At 39.7% G+C, this 20,934-nt stretch overlaps 2 protein-coding genes across 5 annotated transcripts in view; one reads left to right on the plus strand and one right to left on the minus strand.

Annotated features, from left to right (window-relative positions):
* Positions 1 to 1,076: 1,076 nt before the first annotated feature.
* Positions 1,077 to 14,173, minus strand: LOC124137219 (5-demethoxyubiquinone hydroxylase, mitochondrial-like). Of its 3 annotated transcripts, XM_046503419.2 has the most exons (8): positions 14,086 to 14,157; positions 13,586 to 13,666; positions 11,319 to 11,529; positions 8,803 to 8,917; positions 7,107 to 7,191; positions 3,535 to 3,589; positions 2,953 to 3,021; positions 1,077 to 1,402 (listed from the first exon to the last, which is right to left on the minus strand). In XM_046503419.2, exons 3-8 carry the CDS (start codon positions 11,505 to 11,507, stop codon positions 1,325 to 1,327), a joined length of 591 nt encoding a protein of 196 aa, XP_046359375.1. In that variant the 5' UTR covers positions 11,508 to 11,529; positions 13,586 to 13,666; positions 14,086 to 14,157; the 3' UTR covers positions 1,077 to 1,324. The 3 variants fall into 3 exon arrangements, with proteins under 3 accessions (XP_046359375.1, XP_046359376.1, XP_046359377.1); XM_046503420.2 differs by lacking the exon at positions 13,586 to 13,666 and having other exon boundaries at positions 14,086 to 14,173; XM_046503421.2 differs by lacking the exon at positions 13,586 to 13,666 and having other exon boundaries at positions 14,002 to 14,148.
* Positions 14,174 to 14,337: 164 nt separating this feature from the next.
* The window catches only part of LOC124137218, a 33,908-nt gene continuing 27,311 nt past the window's right edge, over positions 14,338 to 20,934 (plus strand). The window contains exons 1-2 of one of the 2 annotated variants that reach the window (XM_046503414.2): positions 14,338 to 14,466; positions 14,758 to 14,886. In XM_046503414.2, coding sequence (XP_046359370.1) covers positions 14,863 to 14,886 — 24 coding nt within the window. In that variant the 5' untranslated portion in view covers positions 14,338 to 14,466; positions 14,758 to 14,862. Of the gene's footprint in view, positions 14,467 to 14,543; positions 14,629 to 14,757; positions 14,887 to 20,934 lie in introns of those variants that run through there. The other variant, XM_046503416.2, reaches the window with a different exon arrangement.

Below are 20,934 nucleotides of genomic sequence, written 5' to 3' on the forward strand. Positions count from 1 at the left end.
TGGAGTTATGTTTTGGCTGGACTAAACCGCTTCAAAATAACTTAACGAAATTGATATCCGGTTCGTGAATTGACCTGCAGATTTTGGCCAGGATTTGAAAAACATGCGTACCGCCAACTCGGCATCAACAGATATTTTCCAAATCTTTTAATGTTTCTAACCAAGGTGTTTACATGATTTGAAGCACTTTCCGAAAAAATTAAGACCCATTTGATTACAACATTATCTCCAGAACAGTACTTAACAGAAATAACAGACAGAAAACTAAGAGTGTGTTTTACACGTTTTAGATTAGGTTTGAACAATTTAGTATGTAATACGGGTCGTTTTTCCTCAGTTTAAAAAAATATGCGTTTTTGTCCTTTTTGCCCCACATTTATTGAAAACGAATACCATTTTATGCTTATCTGTCCATGTTATGAATCGCTTAGAACAAAATATTTCCAAGGTTTACCCCAAAACATCAATACACTAATCAAGCTCCTCCGTTTTGATGAAATATCTAACGAGCAACAAAAGAATACTATCCTATACATTAATTATGGTTTACGACTTCGCAACCGTCTTTGTACAAATGATGTTTAATTATTCTTTAGGTTATTTGCCTTCATTAATCAAATGCTTTTATCTCTTCTTGTGTTGTGTTGCGACTTATTTTTCACAAAATTGTACACGTGCACATCTCTGTGCATATAAGTCTGCATGTTTATACTTCTACATGTACAAAATTGTATATATATAATGTTACTGTATGTATATGGGCCTATGGCCAGAATACAATAAATGATGATGATGATGATCTTGATCATCAATCTTATCATCTTCAATGGCCGCCTGCTGTGTTGTTCGAAGCAAAAGCAAGTGATATGAGAGGTGGAATAGGGTGGAAACTGGACTTTTACAGTCAGTTGACTCCCTTGCCTTGGGACGATGACCTAATCCTGTGTATCTCAATATAATTTGTTGATTGTTCATTGATCTTGTGTGGTTATTTACTGATTTCACAATTTAGTTCCGAATGAACCAATTTCTAGGTTTACCTCCACGTTTCAATTTGGGAATCAACACATAACAAATGTAAGGGCTGCATTTATTGTCTCCAACCTACAAGGAGGATTCTGCTATACATGCTCTTTCGTAGGCATACACATATTCAAAGGTGTCTCCAGTGAGACACTGGTCATTAGTAGGTGACGCGAGCAATGTCTGACAATCACACCACAATGTCGGGGTGGTGTGCAGCGCGTCATGGTCATGTACTCTCATGTCACATGACCCATACACAGGATGGATAGAGTTTAATTGGCACAGGTTGGACGCAGGTTCATATCCTCTCCGATACCCAGATGGCGCCTCGACAACCAAACTTTATCACTTGTGTCAAGGCTGTGTAAAATGGTGCCTGAAAAAAACAGAATCATCAAAGGTCAAAGTAATGAATCTTCACACATACTGACCCGTGAAGATTCCGGGGTAGAATAGGTCTTCAGCAACCCATACTTGCCGTAAAAGGCGACTATGTTTTTCGTAAAAGGCGACCTACGGATCGAGTGGTCAGGCTGGTCAGGCTCGCTGACTTGGTTGATGTATGTCATCGTATCCCAATTGCGTGGATCGATGCTCATGATATTAATCACTGGATTGTCTGGTCCAGACTTGATTATTTCCAGACCGCCGTCATATAGCTGGAATATTGCTGAGTGCGGTTTTAAACAAACCAACCAACCACACATACTATACTGATGGAAACTAATAAGGGAACAATGAAAAATAGAGGGAAATAAGCTCATAACATTTGAATAGCGTGCATACAAATTCAACACATTTCAGAGTCAAATGTTGACATGTGTCTGTACGGACTGTTTTCAGTTGTATTTGGTAGACAAGGCTGGAACCCATGATGGCAGATCATTTTACTGTGTCTAAAACTTAGTGCACCCTTATTCATTTCCATCAGTATATATAGTATAGTATTATTATTATATAATTTATTATTTTCCTGATTATAAAAATTCAGTAATCATGGTAATGGTGGTGAATATAAATGTACTTGTCAGTACAGTTAGTCTCATCATTTCAAAAAAGATTCTTGTGACACTTGTAATACAAAAAATTCCGACTAAAGTTTCAAAACATAACTTTGAAAAAGTTCAAACACTTCGTATTGATTCACTAAATGGTGACTGACATCCATTAAATTTCAGTTTATTTGCCAGAGATTTGAGTCTTTGAGTTGGCCTAATGCTGCTTTAAAACGTAAATATCACAGCATGTTGGTCCATATTGGCATTTGACACAACTGGGACATATGACAGGCATCAAGTTATTTATTGAAATCCATCATAGCTGATTGGGAAATGATTTCAATGCCCATGCATTTAATAAATTTCGGCTATGTTCTATAATTTATCTTCAAGCGACCAGAGGGGCGGTTGGGTAGCCCAGTGGTTAAAGCGTTCGCTCGTTAAGCCGAAGACCCGGGTTCAATTCCCGACATGGGTACAGGGTGTGAAGCTCATTTCTGTGTCCTCCGCCATGATATTGCTGAAATATTGCTAAAAGCGGCGTAAAACTAACTCACTAAAGTGACTTGAACTTATACAGAGTGTCAGTCATCCATAAGTTAAATTTATTGAGTCCCCATCCTAGAAATCATGTATACCAAATTTCACCAACTTTCAATAATAAATACTGAAGTTATCCTGTACACAAACCTTTACTTTAAGGCCTAGCTTATACTGAATCACTTATCAATGATGTCACAAAAGGTACATCAGAGAATGGTTGAGAAAACCAATTGCACCGGTATGTGCCGAGCTCAAATTTCAGAGAAAACAAAATCTATCTCCCCACATAACCGCATCTTCATTTATCTTTCTTCAACATGATTATTCCTTTCCAAGTCAAGAGATCCATCTCTACATGACTTCTCTGATACTGTGTCACTCTCACCTTCTCAGCATCGTGTTCTAAGCCTGTGTCATGGTGGTGGAGCTCTTCATCTCGAAACTTGGTTATTGTCTGGAGAAGAGGAACAGTCACTCTGAGTATGACTGAAATACATCAGTGATAAGGGGAGAATACTGTGTTAACCAATGAAGTCCTCCCCTGACAGAGTTGTCTGCCCACCCACAATCACAACAACATGGAACCTCAATGAGTCTGTGACTTTCCTGGAGAGGAAAGGCATCCAGACTTTTTCATGATTTTATCATTTTTTTTATAGAACAAGAAGAATTGACTTTTAATTAATTTTGTAATTAATTGCAATCATTTTTGGAAAATATCTGTCGATGCCCAGTTGATGGTATATATCATTTGCAAATCTTGCAATCGACCAAGTCTACATGGCAGTCGCACTTTTGTTTACAAAACTGATGTCAATTTTGTTACGGGATTTTGAGTAAACTTTGCGCAGACTTGTTCGTAAAGACAAAATATACTCAGAAATTCCAGCCATGTTCGGCAAGGGCGGAAACTGGTGTTTTAGAGTCAGTTAACTCCCTTGCCTTGGGAAGATGTGATAGCACCTACCTGCAGTAACTCTTTGTTAGCTTCAGGATCATCACTCATCAGTTCTCGGATTTGACTGAAATATACAATACTGTTATACTCTTTGTAGAGAAGCTTTTACTGCATCAGTTGCTTTATATGGACTAAGTTACTTAACGAACCATTTATTTATACCAGGGCCTTGATTTAAAGAACTCGAATTAACTTGCACCAGTTGCATGTTCACATGAAAACCAAGTAGCACCAGATAAAGACAGGTTACACACTGGTCCCTAGTCTGTCTTACAGACCCTGAAACAAATATATCCAATACAGCCCAGGCAAGTCTGTTATGTTTGGCAAGTCTAGATTACTGCAGTATCTGAAAATGAAGAAAGTCTCTGGGCTCCCTTTTATTATATCTTATAACTATAATTTAACAACTGTTTTTTCTGTAAAATAAGTTCATATCGGGGTCCAGATGTTAGTCTACCTGGTCCCATAAATTTATAAATTATATAAAGCTGAAACATAGGCTGGTCTGCTGCCAGTGTCACATAAATTAATTCCTGCAAAACATAATAGGAACATGTGCACATAATCTTGAAGTACCCACAGTTTGATGATGTCAAGCCTAAGAAAGCTTGACAAATTACACATAACACAGGGATTAGCGATGTAGTATGGTATATACACTTCAGAGGTATTGAGTATGTTCAGATAGATTTTGTGTGGACAAGTGAGGGTTAGTCAGACATCTGAACTGTTTTGACACGCAGGTAGACATAGATATTAGATAGTATTTTTCAATAATATACTCACTGCCAAAAGAAACGTGAATACCTTACATGTTTGTTATATATATGAAGATTTACTCATATTTAAGAGATATTATAATCGGTTGGATTCACAAACGAACATGCTGTTATGTTTCGTGGACAGACGTTCATGAACGCATCACATTTGTCTTGTGCAGGATTAGCGTGTTTGGAAATCACAAGCAGCATATTGTGGTTAGAATGAAGACACTCTGTGGTAACACTTGACCGAGTGTTTGTTTTGTCATTAAAACATCTTTTGTTAACGTAACTAGTTCTCTATACGTTTCTATGGTTCGTGTTTTTTGGGCGATGAGTATAGGTTTCAAATGAGCATGTTTTCGAGCCCTGTCATACCAAACAGTGTTTGAAACGATGACGTGTCCTTGGGTGCTAAGGCCTCCATGGGGATTCTAGGTTTGAATCTCAGTTCCCTGGAGAGTATTTTCTTAATACGAGATGAGTAAATGGATGGAGTGGTCACGCTCAGTGACTTGGTGGAATGCGTGATATGATATGTGGTGGATTTTAATTTAATCTCTTAATCTACTGCCTTACTGACAATAAGCATGATGAGAAAATGAACAATTAGATATCACGGAGCCATATGTTACACAAAAAGTAAACCATATACATAGTCAAGTGGATAAAGTGTTTGCTTCATGTCGGTGGTTTGTTCCCCTGGCTGCATCATAAACAAAAGATGTAAAAAGATGGTACTTGTTGTTACCCTGTCTGGCACTCGGCACTAAGGAACTAAGACAATGACTGGTCAGCTCGGAGTCCATATACTGTAAATCTTGAAATTAACGTGAGCGTGAATTAAATGCAAAAAATGTGGTCTTTGCTCGCAATAATTAACTTCGCATTTATGTCTCCAAAATGACTATCAACAATAAGACGGCCTCATTGCACACTTGAATAGCAGAAATACCAACTTGAATAATAACACAAACACGGTTTATTGAACAGCAGTTGTAACAAGTATTTATCATCCAAAACTGGCTCCCACAGGAGATATGCTTGGATGAGATCAAGCGATATCTACACTGTAGATATCGCTGCAATGAAATTACATCACAATGCTTTGCAGACCATTGTGACGTCACTGGTTACCATGACGTCACAATCAAATGACATCACGAATGGCTCTGCTACTGAATCTGTTTTTACTTTTTACACTGAAGACACTGCTAATTACTGTCTACAAATTGAAAAATTGATGTTGGATGATAAATAAAATCTCACCCTCATGTCTTTTGATATCAATACTGCTAATTACTGTCTACAAATTGAAAATTGATGTTGGATGATAAATAAAATCTCACCCTCATGTCTTTTGATATCAAATATATCAACACTCGTTGATAAAAGTGGCAAAAATCCTCGTTAAGCTTCGGAATTTTTCCACTTTTATCATCTCGTGTTGATATATTTGATATCAAAAGACACTCTGGTGAGATTCTCTATATATCAATGTCATTCAATGAATATCAATTACACAATGGGCATCGGGTGACTTATCACTGCTGGGGTCAAGAGTTCTACCCACATGTGTCAAGCTTGTTGACGCCTTCTCCGCATACCAATCAGTGAACTGTTGTTGGTTCAATCATTTTATTGCCTTTGAGCTTCCTTAATGCCAGTCAACAGAGTAAAATATAAACTGAGGGTTGTTTAAAGGAAAACACTTTTCATTGTTTTTACGGAAGTGTTCTTCTCAGTGCTAATAAGTGGAGCTATTTGCTGTTTGATGGGATTAAGATAAGGATATGCATCATTCCACTGGGGATGGGGTGTCAGCAGTCATATCAATTTGGAGACGCATTAATTTCCAGATTTACAGTAATGTGTCTGTGTGGGGTAGTCATGTCAAACTGCGGCATTGTATGTCAGTGCGTCAGCACTATAAAACGGGCACTGTACAAGCCTCGATGACTTAAATTGGAATGAGCAGGATCAAATACTCATTAACAGAGTTCTAGGTATGCTGCATGTCTGCGTAAAATAGACATAAATCACTAGAACCCAAATTATTTTTCCTAAAATCCCACAAGTAAAATAACACTGTCATAATTACCTAATGCAGCCTTTTCAGCTTGCGTGCCTGTATTTATTTACAGCTGTTTTTCCACTGATCAAATGCAGGCATTACATACATATATCCATTCTCTACTATGGAGAATCTTGCATAAATTGTCACTTACAATAACATTTTAAACAAAATTACTTAAAAAATTGTTATTATTGGTTTAGAAAATACCCCAAAGACTTGAGCCAAGGGAGTAAAAATATACTGAATACCCAGAGAAACTTATTAATACCCAGTGTGACTGATAACTTGTGAACAACTACTGACTAAAAAATTACTTACGTAAATGTTGTTTAATGCCAGAAATATTTCAGCTATATGATGGCGGTCTGTAAATTAATCGAGTCTGGATCAGACAATCCAGTGATTGACATCATGAGCATTGACCTACAAAATTGGGATAAGATGACATGCAGCAACCAAGTCAGCGAGTCGCCTTTTGCAGCAAGCATGGGTTGCTGAAGATCTATTCTACCCCGGTCCAATTATGAACTACTTGTGTTTATGAAAAGTTTCACTTCATAAAAAGAATATTCTTCAGGAGATAATTTTATGACATATGACAGACAATGAGACAACTCACTTGTTACAGTGATTACCAATGACTGTTATGAAATATTTTGGGTCGTGAGATGACTTTATACCATATTCCTTGTCCTGTGTCAACCAACACAGAGTATAGACTAGAACAGGAGACCACTCACCTATTATAGTGATCACCAATTACATCTTCTACTGCGACCGTGCAAGCCATAGCCCCTTCTTTGCCAAGCAAGGCAGTACTAGCCCCTGCAGACATCAACAATTTACTTTGACTGTGAGTGTCATGAATGATTTATAACAATGTCATTTGAATGGGTGTCTATTCAAAGGTCTTCATTCCATCTAAGAGTAGTTTCTAACACTAGATCACATCACAACAAGATGGCAGACACCCGTCTCAATCTCCCTGAAATCAGATCTCAATTCTCGCTTGTCTAGAGGTAGAGTAGTCTCCCTTGCTTCACACATGCCCAAGCTCCTCCCCAGCTTGTGACACATTTGTTACACTCCCCGTAACATCACTGCCACCAGTGTGGGCGCGACCATACAAGAATCTTGAAATTTGCCCTCTAATCCCAAATGTAGACGTTTATACTTTTGTTATGTCTTTGGGAATGATATCAGTGAATTTTGAAAAGGTTTACTTACGACTGACCATATATCCAAGATGAATTTACCTTTTTGTTTGTTTGATCAGACTGGTTCGAGATTGCAGACGAAGGTAAAATCAGCCAACATCCCCCTTACATTCTTACTATACCAATTACATGATAGTTGTAATGAAACAGAAATTCACATTGACAAACAAAGAAAATAATTTAGCGGGGGTAAGAGTATTTGGCATCACTGCAGTCATCACTTATTTGTGAACATATTATAAAAGGTCCGTCGGTTGAGAGTTCAACTCAAGCACAGTTGTGGCCACCTATCACAGTGGGAGCTTTGACTGGGGGCAGCCATTTTATAGAGAGCTCTGCATAAGGGCTTTCCTGGTGAGGCGCTTGACACATTCCCCACACTGAAGGGAAAAGTATGTACATACTGGGACTGAATACTATTTGTTTTAGACCTCTGGCTAGAAAATAATAAAAAGTCTGTACAAAGGTCATGTATTTCAAAATACTGATTGAAATACCCAGGCAACACATAAAGATATTGATATAATGAAATAACAATGTTAGAGACAAACTGTAATGTTAGCATCACATGAGTCCTTAGAGTCTAGTCTAAGGCTTAGACTGTCAACCAATCATTCTTTGGAGGGGGTGTAGGGGGTGTCTTGAAACAAACGCTTCCTGTCGTATGTGATCTCTTAGTTATTTCCAATTCTACAATGAATTTGGAAAATGCTTGATTCTGATTGGTCAGTAAGAGGTCTCAAAATCACAATAACCAAACTGATTCAAATAGCTGATCTGATGACTTCATTACAGAAACTTACAGACTCAAGTGAAAAAGTTGCCTTCCATTATGTCAATGTGTATAACTTTCACTTCAATATCACACACACCATTTGCAGGAAAAACTCAAATATACCACAGGGTTTGCTGAAAACAAAATATAATGGATTCAGAATCAAGATATTTATAAGACTAATTTGTCATTTTAACATTTCTATCAGTGTTAGCTTCTGAAATACCACGGAGGATACAATTACCCTCCATGATCAGATACTCCTAATCCTTATTCAAGGCAGGGCTTTCCCTGGATGCTTGAATTCTAAAAATGTGTTGATTGCGTCACAGACATAAATGTCAAATCATGTGGTCAAATACGCTTAGTTCCTACCCACCCAAGAAGTATGACTCTGCACGACCGAACACGCAGAACACCTGGTGTCGACAACTACACACTCACCTAACACAAACCCTGCCACATTCCATATGGGCAACAAAACGGTAGGTCGTCCACGGTGCTCCTTCATCAGTTTTTCAAAGGTCGCTAAGTGTTCTTTTTCTTGCTCCCACATTTCCTGAAAGAAACAGTCAACATGATCACTGATCATACTGATGTCCATCCATCTTAGTAGTCACTGCTACCAAAAACTGCCCCATCCCCAAAAAGTACACCCATTACTGAAATACTGAGACATACTGTAAATCTTGAAATTAATGCGTCTCCAAAAGATTGCGACCGCGACACAATATGAATGCGATATAAATGTTGACATAAATGCGATGTTTAATAATGCGAGCAAAGACTACATTTTTCGCATTTCATACACGCTCGTGTCAATTTCAAGATTTACAGTACCTGGTAAGGAGCTTCATCCCTCCTCTTCAAGTTTATTTCCCATAGGGTTATAAATAACCAAGTTCATAAAAATTGTATGTACACCAAAGCAATTATCACTTCACCCGCACAGTGTATTGTTTATGTCATCCTGACACCATTATTGACGTCATTCAAATCTCATTGTGACATCAACATCAAAGCTGAATTTGACAATTGTGGTTTTCTAAGACGGCGGTTGTGATCAGTGCATTTTTCTAAAGGGGAGCTCACAAAGTTTAAGAAATATATGGTAATATAGAAATTCTCACACTTGCATGTGTGTCATACTGAATTTCAAAACTCGTGTAAGAATTCATGTATTACCCTTGCTCTCAGAAGGGAAATGCATCCCTTAGCAATCTCATTAAAATCAGTTCTTAGTTCTCGCTGCCGCTAAACAAAGATCTGGGAACACCCCATTACGGGTCACGTCAGACCAACTTTGACTGACCAACGGAATGACTGACAAGAAGTCGACATTACCAGTACAGGACGTTACGTGATTACCCATTCAGAAGGCAGCTTTCTTGTGCTTTATGGCACTAACTGGCGACTTCACTTTGTAACATTTTGTCTCGATTTAAAAAATGAAACCTGAACAAAAGAACATTCTGGAATGGCTAATAGATGGTCTAGACTGTGTGGATTCAGTAGTTAAGCCCGTAACTATCGTTCGGAATACCCCGTGTTAAAGTTTTCGAGGTTGCACAATTAGAAATCACATTCCGACTGTCATTTTCATGATCTGGTAAGTGACACTCTGATTGGTCGGATGAAAGGTCATTCTGACGTGACCCCCTAATGGGATGTCCTCAGAACTTTGTTTAGCGGTAGCAAGGACTAAGATCTGATTTAAATGAGATTGCATCCCATAGTCATTTAGAACTTGGGTGAAAACAGTGGGTACAAGTATGGTTCTGACAGACCAAGGGTAACGATGGGGGCAAATGTGGGATTCAAACCTTGACTATTGGAGCAGGAACTATTGCTTTACACTGCTGAGACAGCCAAGCCTCCTAATGTGAGTGAGGAGTGAGTGAGGATGGTTTCACACAGCTTTGGGCAATATTCTGTCCATGGCGGTACACAAAGACAGGGCTTCACACACTGTAGAGTGAGTGAGTGAGTGAGTTTGGTTTTACGCCTCTTTTAGCAATATTCCAGCAATATCACGGCGGGCGACACAAGAAATGGGCTTCACACATTGTACCCATGTCGGGAATCGAACCCGGGTCTTTGGCGAGACGAGCGAACGCTTTAACCACTAGGCTACCCGACCGCCCCCTCACACACTGTAAAAGTTTGTACCCATGTGACATTAGCTCATGTAGGTGGTGCTAGAGACAAGAGCAGACAAAATATGTTGACATTAGCCTGTGCCTAAACATTATCAAGAGCTTCATCTTGGACTCCAGACTAAGTGCCCTTGGCCATGGGGTTGGCAGGCAAATAGGGAACAAATCTTGATACTGTTCAAAACTAATTTTTTTTAAACTTTTTAATTGAGAAACATTCTGAGGGATTGTGAATCTTATATTATAATGAAAGTTTTTATTGTCATTTGCTGCAGGTTTTGGGCCGAACATCGGCCATTGAGAAGGTCTAGACTAATCCCAGATTATTGTTCTACAATTTATAGGTCATCACTAAAAACATTTAACTATTACACAGCTATTATTATCTCTGTTTACAACCACAATGTACTTTAACAAAGACTCTCATTCAATTTATCGACAACCCAAGAATCTTTCAACAGTTTAAATTTTTTTCTACAAATACAAATCTTATATATTCATGTAATTTATGATTTTATTTGGAATGTTTTATTTAACATAACCATGTATATAATGTATACATGCCCAAAAATAACTTACCTTTTCATGAAATGGTGAACTCAATATTTATATTCTAGTCCGGAACAAATCTACAGATTTTTGGGAGCCATATGTTACTGAGCACTTTAACCGAGTTAGTGCTATATTCAAGTGTGCATTAGCAAGAGAATACTGTAGTAGACTTGGGCTTCAGGTTGGAGTGATTAAACATGTAAAAGGCACATATATGGGTTACATACATATAAACTTGGATCAATATTTAACCTTGATGACAGGCCCAACAGCAGTCTTCCCCAGTACTGCCAACTGGCCGGCATATATCCGATCAGCCCCAAGTTCCCCGGCATGGTCAACACGGATGATGCGGTCAAGCATAGCTTTTCTCTTCATCTGTCGCACACTGGTGCTGCCATAGCGACAAAACACCCGTGTCATCAGTGGCAAGGACATCATCCAACGTCAGGTGTTCACAAATCTGAAAGAAGAAGTTTGTGGATCAACATATGATCAAGTGACCCTACACCAGGTTTACTTCACAAACAGTCACATGCACAGATCGTTCAGAATACCCCATGTTAAAGTTTTCGAGGTTGCACGATTAGAAATCACATTCCGACTGTCATTTTCATGATCTGGTAAGTAACACTCTGATTGGTCGGATAAAAGTCATTCTGCCGTGACCCCTAATGGGATGTCCTCAGATCTTTGTTTAGAGGTAGCAAGGACTAAGATCTGATTTTAATGAGATTGCATTGCATGATTGAGTCATTTAGAACTTGGGTGAAAACTGGGTACAAGTATGGTTCTGACAGACCAAGGGTAACGATGGGGGCAAATGTGGGATTCAAACCTTGACTATTGGAGCAGGAACTATTGCTTTACACTGCTGAGACAGCCAAGCCTCCTAATGTGAGTGAGGAGTGAGTGAGGATGGTTTCACACAGCTTTGGGCAATATTCTGTCCATGGCGGCACACAAAGAAAGGGCTTCACACACTGTAGAAGTTTGTACCCATATGATCAAGGGACCCTACAGCAGGTTCAATTCACAAACAGTCACATGCACAAAAAACTTCCCCACAAACTTAGAATTGTTAACTTCCATCAAAAACAGAGAGTAACAAATTAGTAATTGACCTGTCATTTCAAAAGATAAGGATTTCTATTTTAATTTTTTAATTTTCCATGCTAGATCTTATTTCTTTTCTCTGTGAATTCTAAAAATACCATGGGAAAACTGGATTTGTTCCAGAATTCAGGTTCAAAGCTATTAACATGCATTTTCAGTTATGTAAACTGATTGGGAACAAGGGGTATCAAATGTCTGTATCATTGTTCAATGTTCATAATGTACTTCTGAGGGCTGAAGGAAAATGGTGAAGGGATTGTACAGGAAAGTTATTGTAGGTGTTCATAACTTGGGTGTAGCTGTGTTGTACACTTTACTAGTCTCACTTTTACGGATTTCATTCACTGTCAAGTGGAGGATCGAACTCACATTGCCAGCTCGAAACTAAGCTTGGCTAATGAGTTAATTGCCATCACTTATAATTAGTGCTCATTTTCAAAGAGATCAGCACCTGATTGTTTACCTTTATGTGTCATTTTCACTATAGGTATTTTCTACGCGAAAATCAAAAACTTGATACAAATTATGAGGATTTTCATGAAATTACGTTTAACCACAGGACCATGTAACTAATAATAGTAACAAAACTAAATCACAGACAGCCTTTGGCCTCGTCTATGATTTTTTTTGGCGAGATTTTTTTATTGTTATTATTAGTTACATGATCCTGTGGTTTAACAGAGAGAGCTAAACAATACAATACTTTACAACTAACCCTAAGGATCAACATAAAGGGGTGTGATTGGCAAGTGGTTCCCAACCCTAGGATCATGAAGGGGTGTTTGATCGCAAAGGGGATCCAATAGCAGAGGATAGATTTGGGGGTAACCTTCTCTAAACCTTACCAAAAACGTACATAGATGTACTAACCCTCAGGATCGAAGTGGCACGTATGATCTGTGAAGCGAGAGCCACAGCCAGCAGCCTTAGCCAATTAGCGTTTTCTAAGATGCACCTGGTAAACTGCATTGTTGCCCATTACTTTGTAGTATGTAGCGGTTTATTGTTTGAAAATGTGTAATCTTCTATTATAAGCAGTCGCTCTGCCGTCTCTTGTACGTGAGATGGGTGGGTCAGCAGTACTCAGTGAAGTGCTTGATACTAATTAATTCAATCATCGTGGCTGTGCTGTCACCCGCGACCTCCGCGAAAGTAATCAAAGCGCTATGTAAAATCATCCACTGCCGAGAGGGACCACAATCCACCCAAGGTCGTGACTGGCGGGTCGCGTGTGCAGCGAGGCATCTGCCTTCCTATTTTAACATACCCTATTTTCGAACAGTTAAAACATGTCAACATGTTATTCTGGACTGGATAAACTTGAAAGTGTACATGTCGAAGCTAGCGACCAGTTATCGTCATTTTTTCATGTTATTTCTGACATATTCCGTGTATACTCTGACCTCGTGGTACCGCGGCATTCATCGTATCGCCGCATTTGTGATTTCCGGTCGCTCACGCGGGACACACCTTTTAGCGGGTGTCTGTTAATGAAAACAAAGACCATATAATATTATATGGTCTCTGATGAAAATCAGTAACCAGGATAAGAGGTCATAGAAATAGATCTAGATAATTTTTTCCCAATCACTTACCAGTAAACACGGCCTATTAAACAGATCTGGAACTTAGATGCACATATATTGTTAAATAACTCAAAGTTTGTAAAATATGGAGAACCATTCAAATAAATGAACACAGCATTGCTTGTGATATGTAAACTTGTTTTGGAATTCACATTCACGGTGCAAGAAGTTACCTCCCTTTGCATATTATTACCTAAGAAATATCACACATTGACACACACATATATTGTCACCTTTTCAGTTAATGTTCAACTGATTCTACACGACGTTAATGGTGTTTCGGAATAACCAATCCGATTCTATTTAAAGGTTCATACCAGTTAGACTTAATATCCCTCTATCGCACTCGACGACTTCTTCAAGGGCAGCGCCATGACACTGACTCGCAGCGAAAGTGATAAAAAAAAATTTAAAAATGTACATGAACGCAAATGAATAAATCAGAACAAAATTAATATTGCGATATTTAATATCAGAATATGAGATATTGTGACTGAAAATATATAATTTATTTGAGAGTTAAAGGAAAGTTTTGATAACCTTTAGTGCGGAGTTTAGGATATAAATATGTCACTGTCAGTGAATACGTGCACGTGTGCATATAATATGTGACATCACGGGTTCTTTTTCGTCATTTGACTTTCATAAGAGGATCTGCTGAAAATGATGGAATTTTGTCCATAATTTCAATTTATAACGTGAGTGTAATTTACACAAACGTAAGAAAATTAGTTTGTTTTACGCATAAGTCACGCATGAAGCTATCCTGTCATTTCGTTCTATAAATAGCAACTATTAATGTTGTGGTTGATCATATGGTCAGCTGTCTGAAATGTGAGATATGACTGAAAAGATGCGAGGTACGGATTGTGACACTTGCTGGTTGACGATGACAGAGATGCGATTATTTGGAATGTTGAAGTTGTATAAATAGTTGGCGTCCTGTTATGAAATATCAGATCTAACTAATTTTAACTTCTCATTGACAGTTCTCGTGAAGATCACAAGGTCATTATCTTTGTGAACGATTCCGTGATTTGATCAAACGAACACTATATGATTATAGTGACTTATTGATCACTAACTGGCCCACAATGCAAGGAAAGAAGAACTCAAAGGTATTTATCAACTCTTTCAAATCTTTAATTATTTCTTTTCTTGAATGATGACAGTCAGAATAAAGTTCGGGGGGGGGGGGGGGGGGGGGGGCTATTATTTGCTTTCGAAGGTTTGAGAAGACTACACCTGAACAATAGAACGAGGTGTTTGATTGTGGTGGATGGAGATAAAAATATGTTATTTTAAAGTACAGTTTTGTGTGTTGGTGTCATGAACAGTTACCATGGTCACACGTACAGTATGATATTGATACATGTGTGATTCTCATTTGACCTACTGACCTACTGTATTACTGGGAACAAGCGGGATGAGGAAATGAACAATTAGACAGCTATGGGTCACATATAAACTGGACTCTAGTGGATGGAGTGTCTGCCCAGAGAGTCCCGGGTCATACCAAAAGACGTTAAAAGACGGTACTTGTTGTTACCCTGAAGCTCGACATTAAGGGGATAAAACAAGGACAAGTCGGCTCGGAGTCGGTATGCTGTTTCTGAGGAGGGTATTCATGTTAAACTGTGGCTTGGTATCTCAGTGGGCTAGCACTAAAAACAGCAGAAGTCTGGACTAGTACAAGCAGCCACACACACACTCATGTATATCACTTTAATAATGAAATAAACCGGAACACAACGTTAAATCTCTTTTCACACACTAACAGTAACATTCATTTCTGAGTCAGGTTGTGCCATCTGTCTTAAACATGTGTCAAACACTACATATAGTCACAACTTAGTCCATTGGGGATATGTAAGCAACTGACGGAAAGGAAATGTCATTTACTTGATTACTTGATATTTAAAAAAATATATGATAGCAATTAATATCATTTCAGGAATTTAATAAATCAGAATTTGCCTTGGTTATGTAATCAATGGTGTCTACAATTCCAAATCTTTTATTTTTTATCTTTTTATACGTAGAATACTATCACCTCCTATTGAATTCTCAAAAATCATTTGACCGCCTCCATGGTCTAGTGCTAGAGAGTCCACCTGGAGAGCCCTGTCATACCAAAAGACATTAAAAGCTGGTACTTGTTGTTGCCCCGCCTGGCACTTGGCATTATGGGGCTAAAGGACTATAGTCGGCTCGGAGTCAGTATACCATGTATACTGTGTCTGAGTGGGGTATTCATGTTAAACTGCGACATAGTATCTCACTGGGCTAGCACTTTGAAGTTGGTATAAGTCGGACTAGTACAAGCAGACACACACACATACATACATGCACGCCGCTATATAAGGGCAATAATCTTGAACGTGACATTAAACCCAATTTCACCTCACCTCTAAAATATGTTTCTATTAAAAACTAAAAATTGGAAAATACAAAATTTCAAAATAGCAATTATGTGAATGTGGGTATATAATGGATATGAATAAAGCCTTTTATCATGTTAATCATTACTATACTGAGCACTGTAGATCTCACAGTTATGTTTAAATAAGGATTATATATATATGCATGCTTGCAGAAATTAATGGGCTCACTCAAGTCAAGCAAATATTTGACTTGTGTACATAGTCTTTGTCCCTGTGGGATTTCCACGTTTGTCATAAGAGGTGAATTAATGAACAGTGTGGCGAGCCTTGGTGACGAACATTGGTTGATTATTATGTGTCTCTGTACTAGTAGTGGGACGATACACTGATGCATCGGTGGATCGCGATTTTTCACTTCTTTATACAAGTTATGATCACAATTGCACACAAGGTAAAAAGTATTGATTCTAACCTAAAATGTATTCTTTAATAAATGTTACATCCAACACTATTTACTAGTGAAAATGAGTAGTGAAAACGTAAATATTTTCATCCATTCCGCCATACTTGACAATGCAAATAGTAAATGGTTAGTGTGCCAGGTATTTGGACATCCTGTCTATGAAAAATGTAGCTTACCCATCACCGACAAGAGCATGTGCAAGTATCGTGATATGTATCGGATCGGGAGAAAGGTATCGTGATACATATCGGATCGTGAGAAAGGTATCGTGTTACATATCGGATTGCACAGTTTGTGTATCGTCCCAGCCCTATTTCTTAAGTTCCTACACCGACCAGGTGGATCGTTGTTTATGATATGAATCACTGGATTGTCGGTCCGCTCGATTATTTACACTACAGGCCACCATCATATAGCTGGAATATTGCTGAGTGCAGTGTTAAACAACAAACCAATTTTTTTATCATGTTTGTATTATACATGCTGATTAGTATAGTCCTTCCCGAAAAGCTTGTGACGTATCATTTCTTGTATTTGTAGACATATTGACATTATTTTGTTCATTTCCTATCATTACTGGTTTCATACCATGTAGGACACTTTCAGTATGGCAGTATTTTAGGGCTGGGATGGGTAACTCGGGTATTCAGGTCAGTGGATCTTCAGTAGGACCCGGGTACCCACAGGACTACCCGGACCCGTGGTTAGTTATGTGATATGTTGTTGAATGACAATAACAATAAACGTCCATGGTTACACTACAGGTCGTTTATGTTTGCATTTATTTCTGACTATGCATGCATTCGTTCTTACTTTTATATGTTCGAGTAAAGATAAAGCTTCAGTTAACTTCAGTGTATACTTGATCAGATTATTTTATGCATGTGTCTAAATTGTTTATGCCAGGGCTCCAGTACAATGATTCCAATTGGACATTTTGTACCCAACTCTTAAGACCTACACCGGGTCCCAGTACCCGGGTAGGGTCGGGTAATAGGGGGTTAGGGAACCCGAGTAGGGTCGGGTAATAGGGGGTAAGGGAACCCGGGTAGGGTCGGGTAATAGGTGGTCAGGGAACCCGGGTAGGGTCGAGTAATAGGTGGTCAGGGAACCCGGGTAGGGTCGGGTAATAGGGGGTTAGGGAACCTGGATGGGGTCAGGTAATAGGTGGTCAGGGAACCCTGATAGGGTCAGGTAATAGGTGGTCAGGGAACCCGGATAGGGTCGGGTAATAGGGGGTTAGGGAACCCGGATAGGGTCGGTTAATAGGTGGTCAGGGAACCCGGGTAGGGTCAGTTAATAGGTGGTCAGGGAACCCGGGTAGGGTCGGGTAATAGGTGGTCAGGGAACCCGGATAGGGTCGGGTAATAGGGGGTCAGGGAACCCGGGTAGGGTCGGTTAATAGGTGGTCAGGGAACCCGGATAGGGTTGGGTAATAGGGGGTCAGGGAACCCGGATAGGGTTGGGTAATAGGGGGTTAGGGAACCCGGATAGGGTCGTGTAATAGGGGGTCAGGGAACCCGGATAGGGTCGGGTAATAGGGGGTTAGGGAACCCGGATAGGGTCGGGTAATAGGTGGTCAGGGAACCCGGATAGGGTAGGGTAATAGGTGGTCAGGGAACCCGGATAGGGTCGGTTAATAGGTGGTCAGGGAACCCGGGTAGGGTCGGGTTATAGATGGTCAGGGAACCTGGATAGGGTTGGGTAATAGGGGGTCAGGGAACCCGGGTAGGGTCGGTTAATAGGTGGTCAGGGAACCCGGGTAGGGTCGGGTAATAGGTGGTCAGGGAACCCGGATAGGGTCGGGTAATAGGTGGTCAGGGAACCCGGGTAGGGTCGGGTTATAGATGGTCAGGGAACCTGGATAGGGTTGGGTAATAGGGGGTCAGGGAACCCGGGTAGGGTCGGTTAATAGGTGGTCAGGGAACCCGGGTAGGGTCGGGTAATAGGTGGTCAGGGAACCCAGATAGGGTCGGGTAATAGAGGGTCAGGGAACCCGGATAGGGTCGGGTAATAGGGGGTCAGGGAACTGGATAGGGTCGGTTAATAGGTGGTCAGGGAACCCGGATAGGGTCGGTTAATAGGGGGTTAGGGAACCTGGATGGGGTTGGGTAATAGGTGGTCAGGGAACCCGGATGGGGTCGGGTAATAGGTGGTCAGGGAACCTGGATGGGGTTGGGTAATAGGTGGTCAGGGAACCTGGATGGGGTCGGGTAATAGGTGGTCTGGGAACCCGGATAGGGTTGGGTAATAGGTGGTCAGGGAACCCGGATAGGGTCGGTTAATAGGTGGTCAGGGAACCTGGATGGGGTCGGTAATAGGTGGTCTGGGAACCCGGATAGGGTTTGGTAATAGGTGGTCAGGGAACCCGGGTAGGGTCGGTTAATAGGTGGTCAGGGAACCCGGATAGGGTCGGTTAATGGGTGGTCAGGGAACCTGGATGGGGTCGGGTAATAGGTGGTCTGGGAACCCGGAGAGGGTTGGGTAATAGGGGGTTAGGGAACCTGGATGGGGTCGGGTAATAGGTGGTCTGGGAACCCGGATAGGGTCGGGTAATAGGGGGTTAGGGGGTCAGGGAACCCCAGTAGTAAATTTGGGCTCATCCAAGCCCTACAGTATTTGTTTCCATCAAATCAACTTTAGGAAAGTTCAATTGATCAAACCTGCAAAAAAAGACATTTGTTATCTTTTGCCATGTTCATTATGTTTGTTGTCACTCAAGGACCCAGTGGTCAGGTGGCCATTGTCACTCACAAGAAATATTGGCGACATTCTCGTCTACACAATATTTGTTTGCAGACATTTAGATCATTTTGATGATAACATCCATCTTCGGATGTCAACTTTTTATCATGTATTTGGATGATCCTGATTTGCAATATATTTATATATAATTGTGTTATATAAACAACTTGTGTTTCCCATAAAAGTTCCTCTTACAGTGTTATGATAACTTCCCACTCATGAGGATGTTGTACTGGGTAGTCTACTGATGATAGTCACATCCAACAGATTCATTATGTTGTGGAAAACTGCAGCCATTAATCATACCAGGATTCTGGGTTGTGATTAACCTGCAAAAAGAATGAATACCAACTTATGAAATAAAGTACTATATCAGATTACGAATCGTGTCGCACCCAGAGTATCGGGATACATATCATATTACAACCCAACTGTATTGCTTCACCTAAGAGTACATAGCAATCTTGTCTGATCACAATCCATATTATCTGGTGTAGATATACAGATGTTTGTCAAAAATCGAAAACAGGTGTGGCTGCATATAATGCATGCATATATTGAATTTTGAATTTTAGCCAAAGCAAAATTATTACTGCTTGCACGTTAGCCCCAGAAATAGCATGTCAACAATTCTGCGCTCAGGTATCCCATTATTATCATATTTAAATGATGAACAGTGTATCTATGCCATGGCATTAATAATGCATTTCACAAGAATTATTCAATTTATATGATAAATGGAGAGTTTGTTAGATCTTGATGTGAGGTAGCAATGTGATCAAGTCAGAGAAGAAGGTCTGATTTGGTTGAGATGTAATACTTTGCTATCATGGCTACCAAGCCACAAGCCAGACATGCATATAAATCATGATACAAATATGTATGGCAGTTAGAGGAGTGGATTGACAAAAAAGTCAAGATTGTTTTTTTTACTCATACGTATTCATGCTTATTTTGTATAAATATTTCCACGAGGAAGGGGATATTATCTCTCAAGTATGCCTCAGGGCAATCATAATGATGTTTAGGTTCCCCCTTTGGAATTAAGTGGGCCAGCAGGAACAATACCTTTCAGGCTTTTCACCCAGTTCAGTATGAGCTAATACACCTGCTCTCTTTTCTTCGTTGACATTGATAATACCGTATTCGACGTAATAAGCGCTCCGCTCTAATAAGCGCCAACGGCGATATTTGCTTATATTTTGGCTAGTGAACAATCCCAATTAGCACCCCTTCTGATTGATCAATGTACACAAGGCTTATTTATTCACGTTTAATACACACTCGTGTGTTATATGCACTCTTAATTATAGACAATTAAATTCTGGAAAAATATACCTGTCATATATAAACATTTCAGGCTGTCAGCATAAACCACGAAATTTATCTTTCAACTCTGTTTTTATCACCAAAATAATATTCCAATAAGAGCGCCCTATTTCTAATTTTGAGAGCGCCCTGGGTGCTTATTACGTCGAATACAGTACACTTTTCAGTTTCTGAATTTCTCGTATTGTTTCGAACAGACTCTGTGGTCTAGTGGATAGAGTGACTACCCGGAGAGAGGAAGGTCA

The sequence above is a fragment of the Haliotis rufescens genome, unplaced genomic scaffold (genome assembly GCF_023055435.1).
Source record: "Haliotis rufescens isolate VD_foot unplaced genomic scaffold, xgHalRufe1.0.p SCAF_11, whole genome shotgun sequence".
Lineage (NCBI taxonomy): Eukaryota > Metazoa > Mollusca > Gastropoda > Lepetellida > Haliotidae > Haliotis > Haliotis rufescens.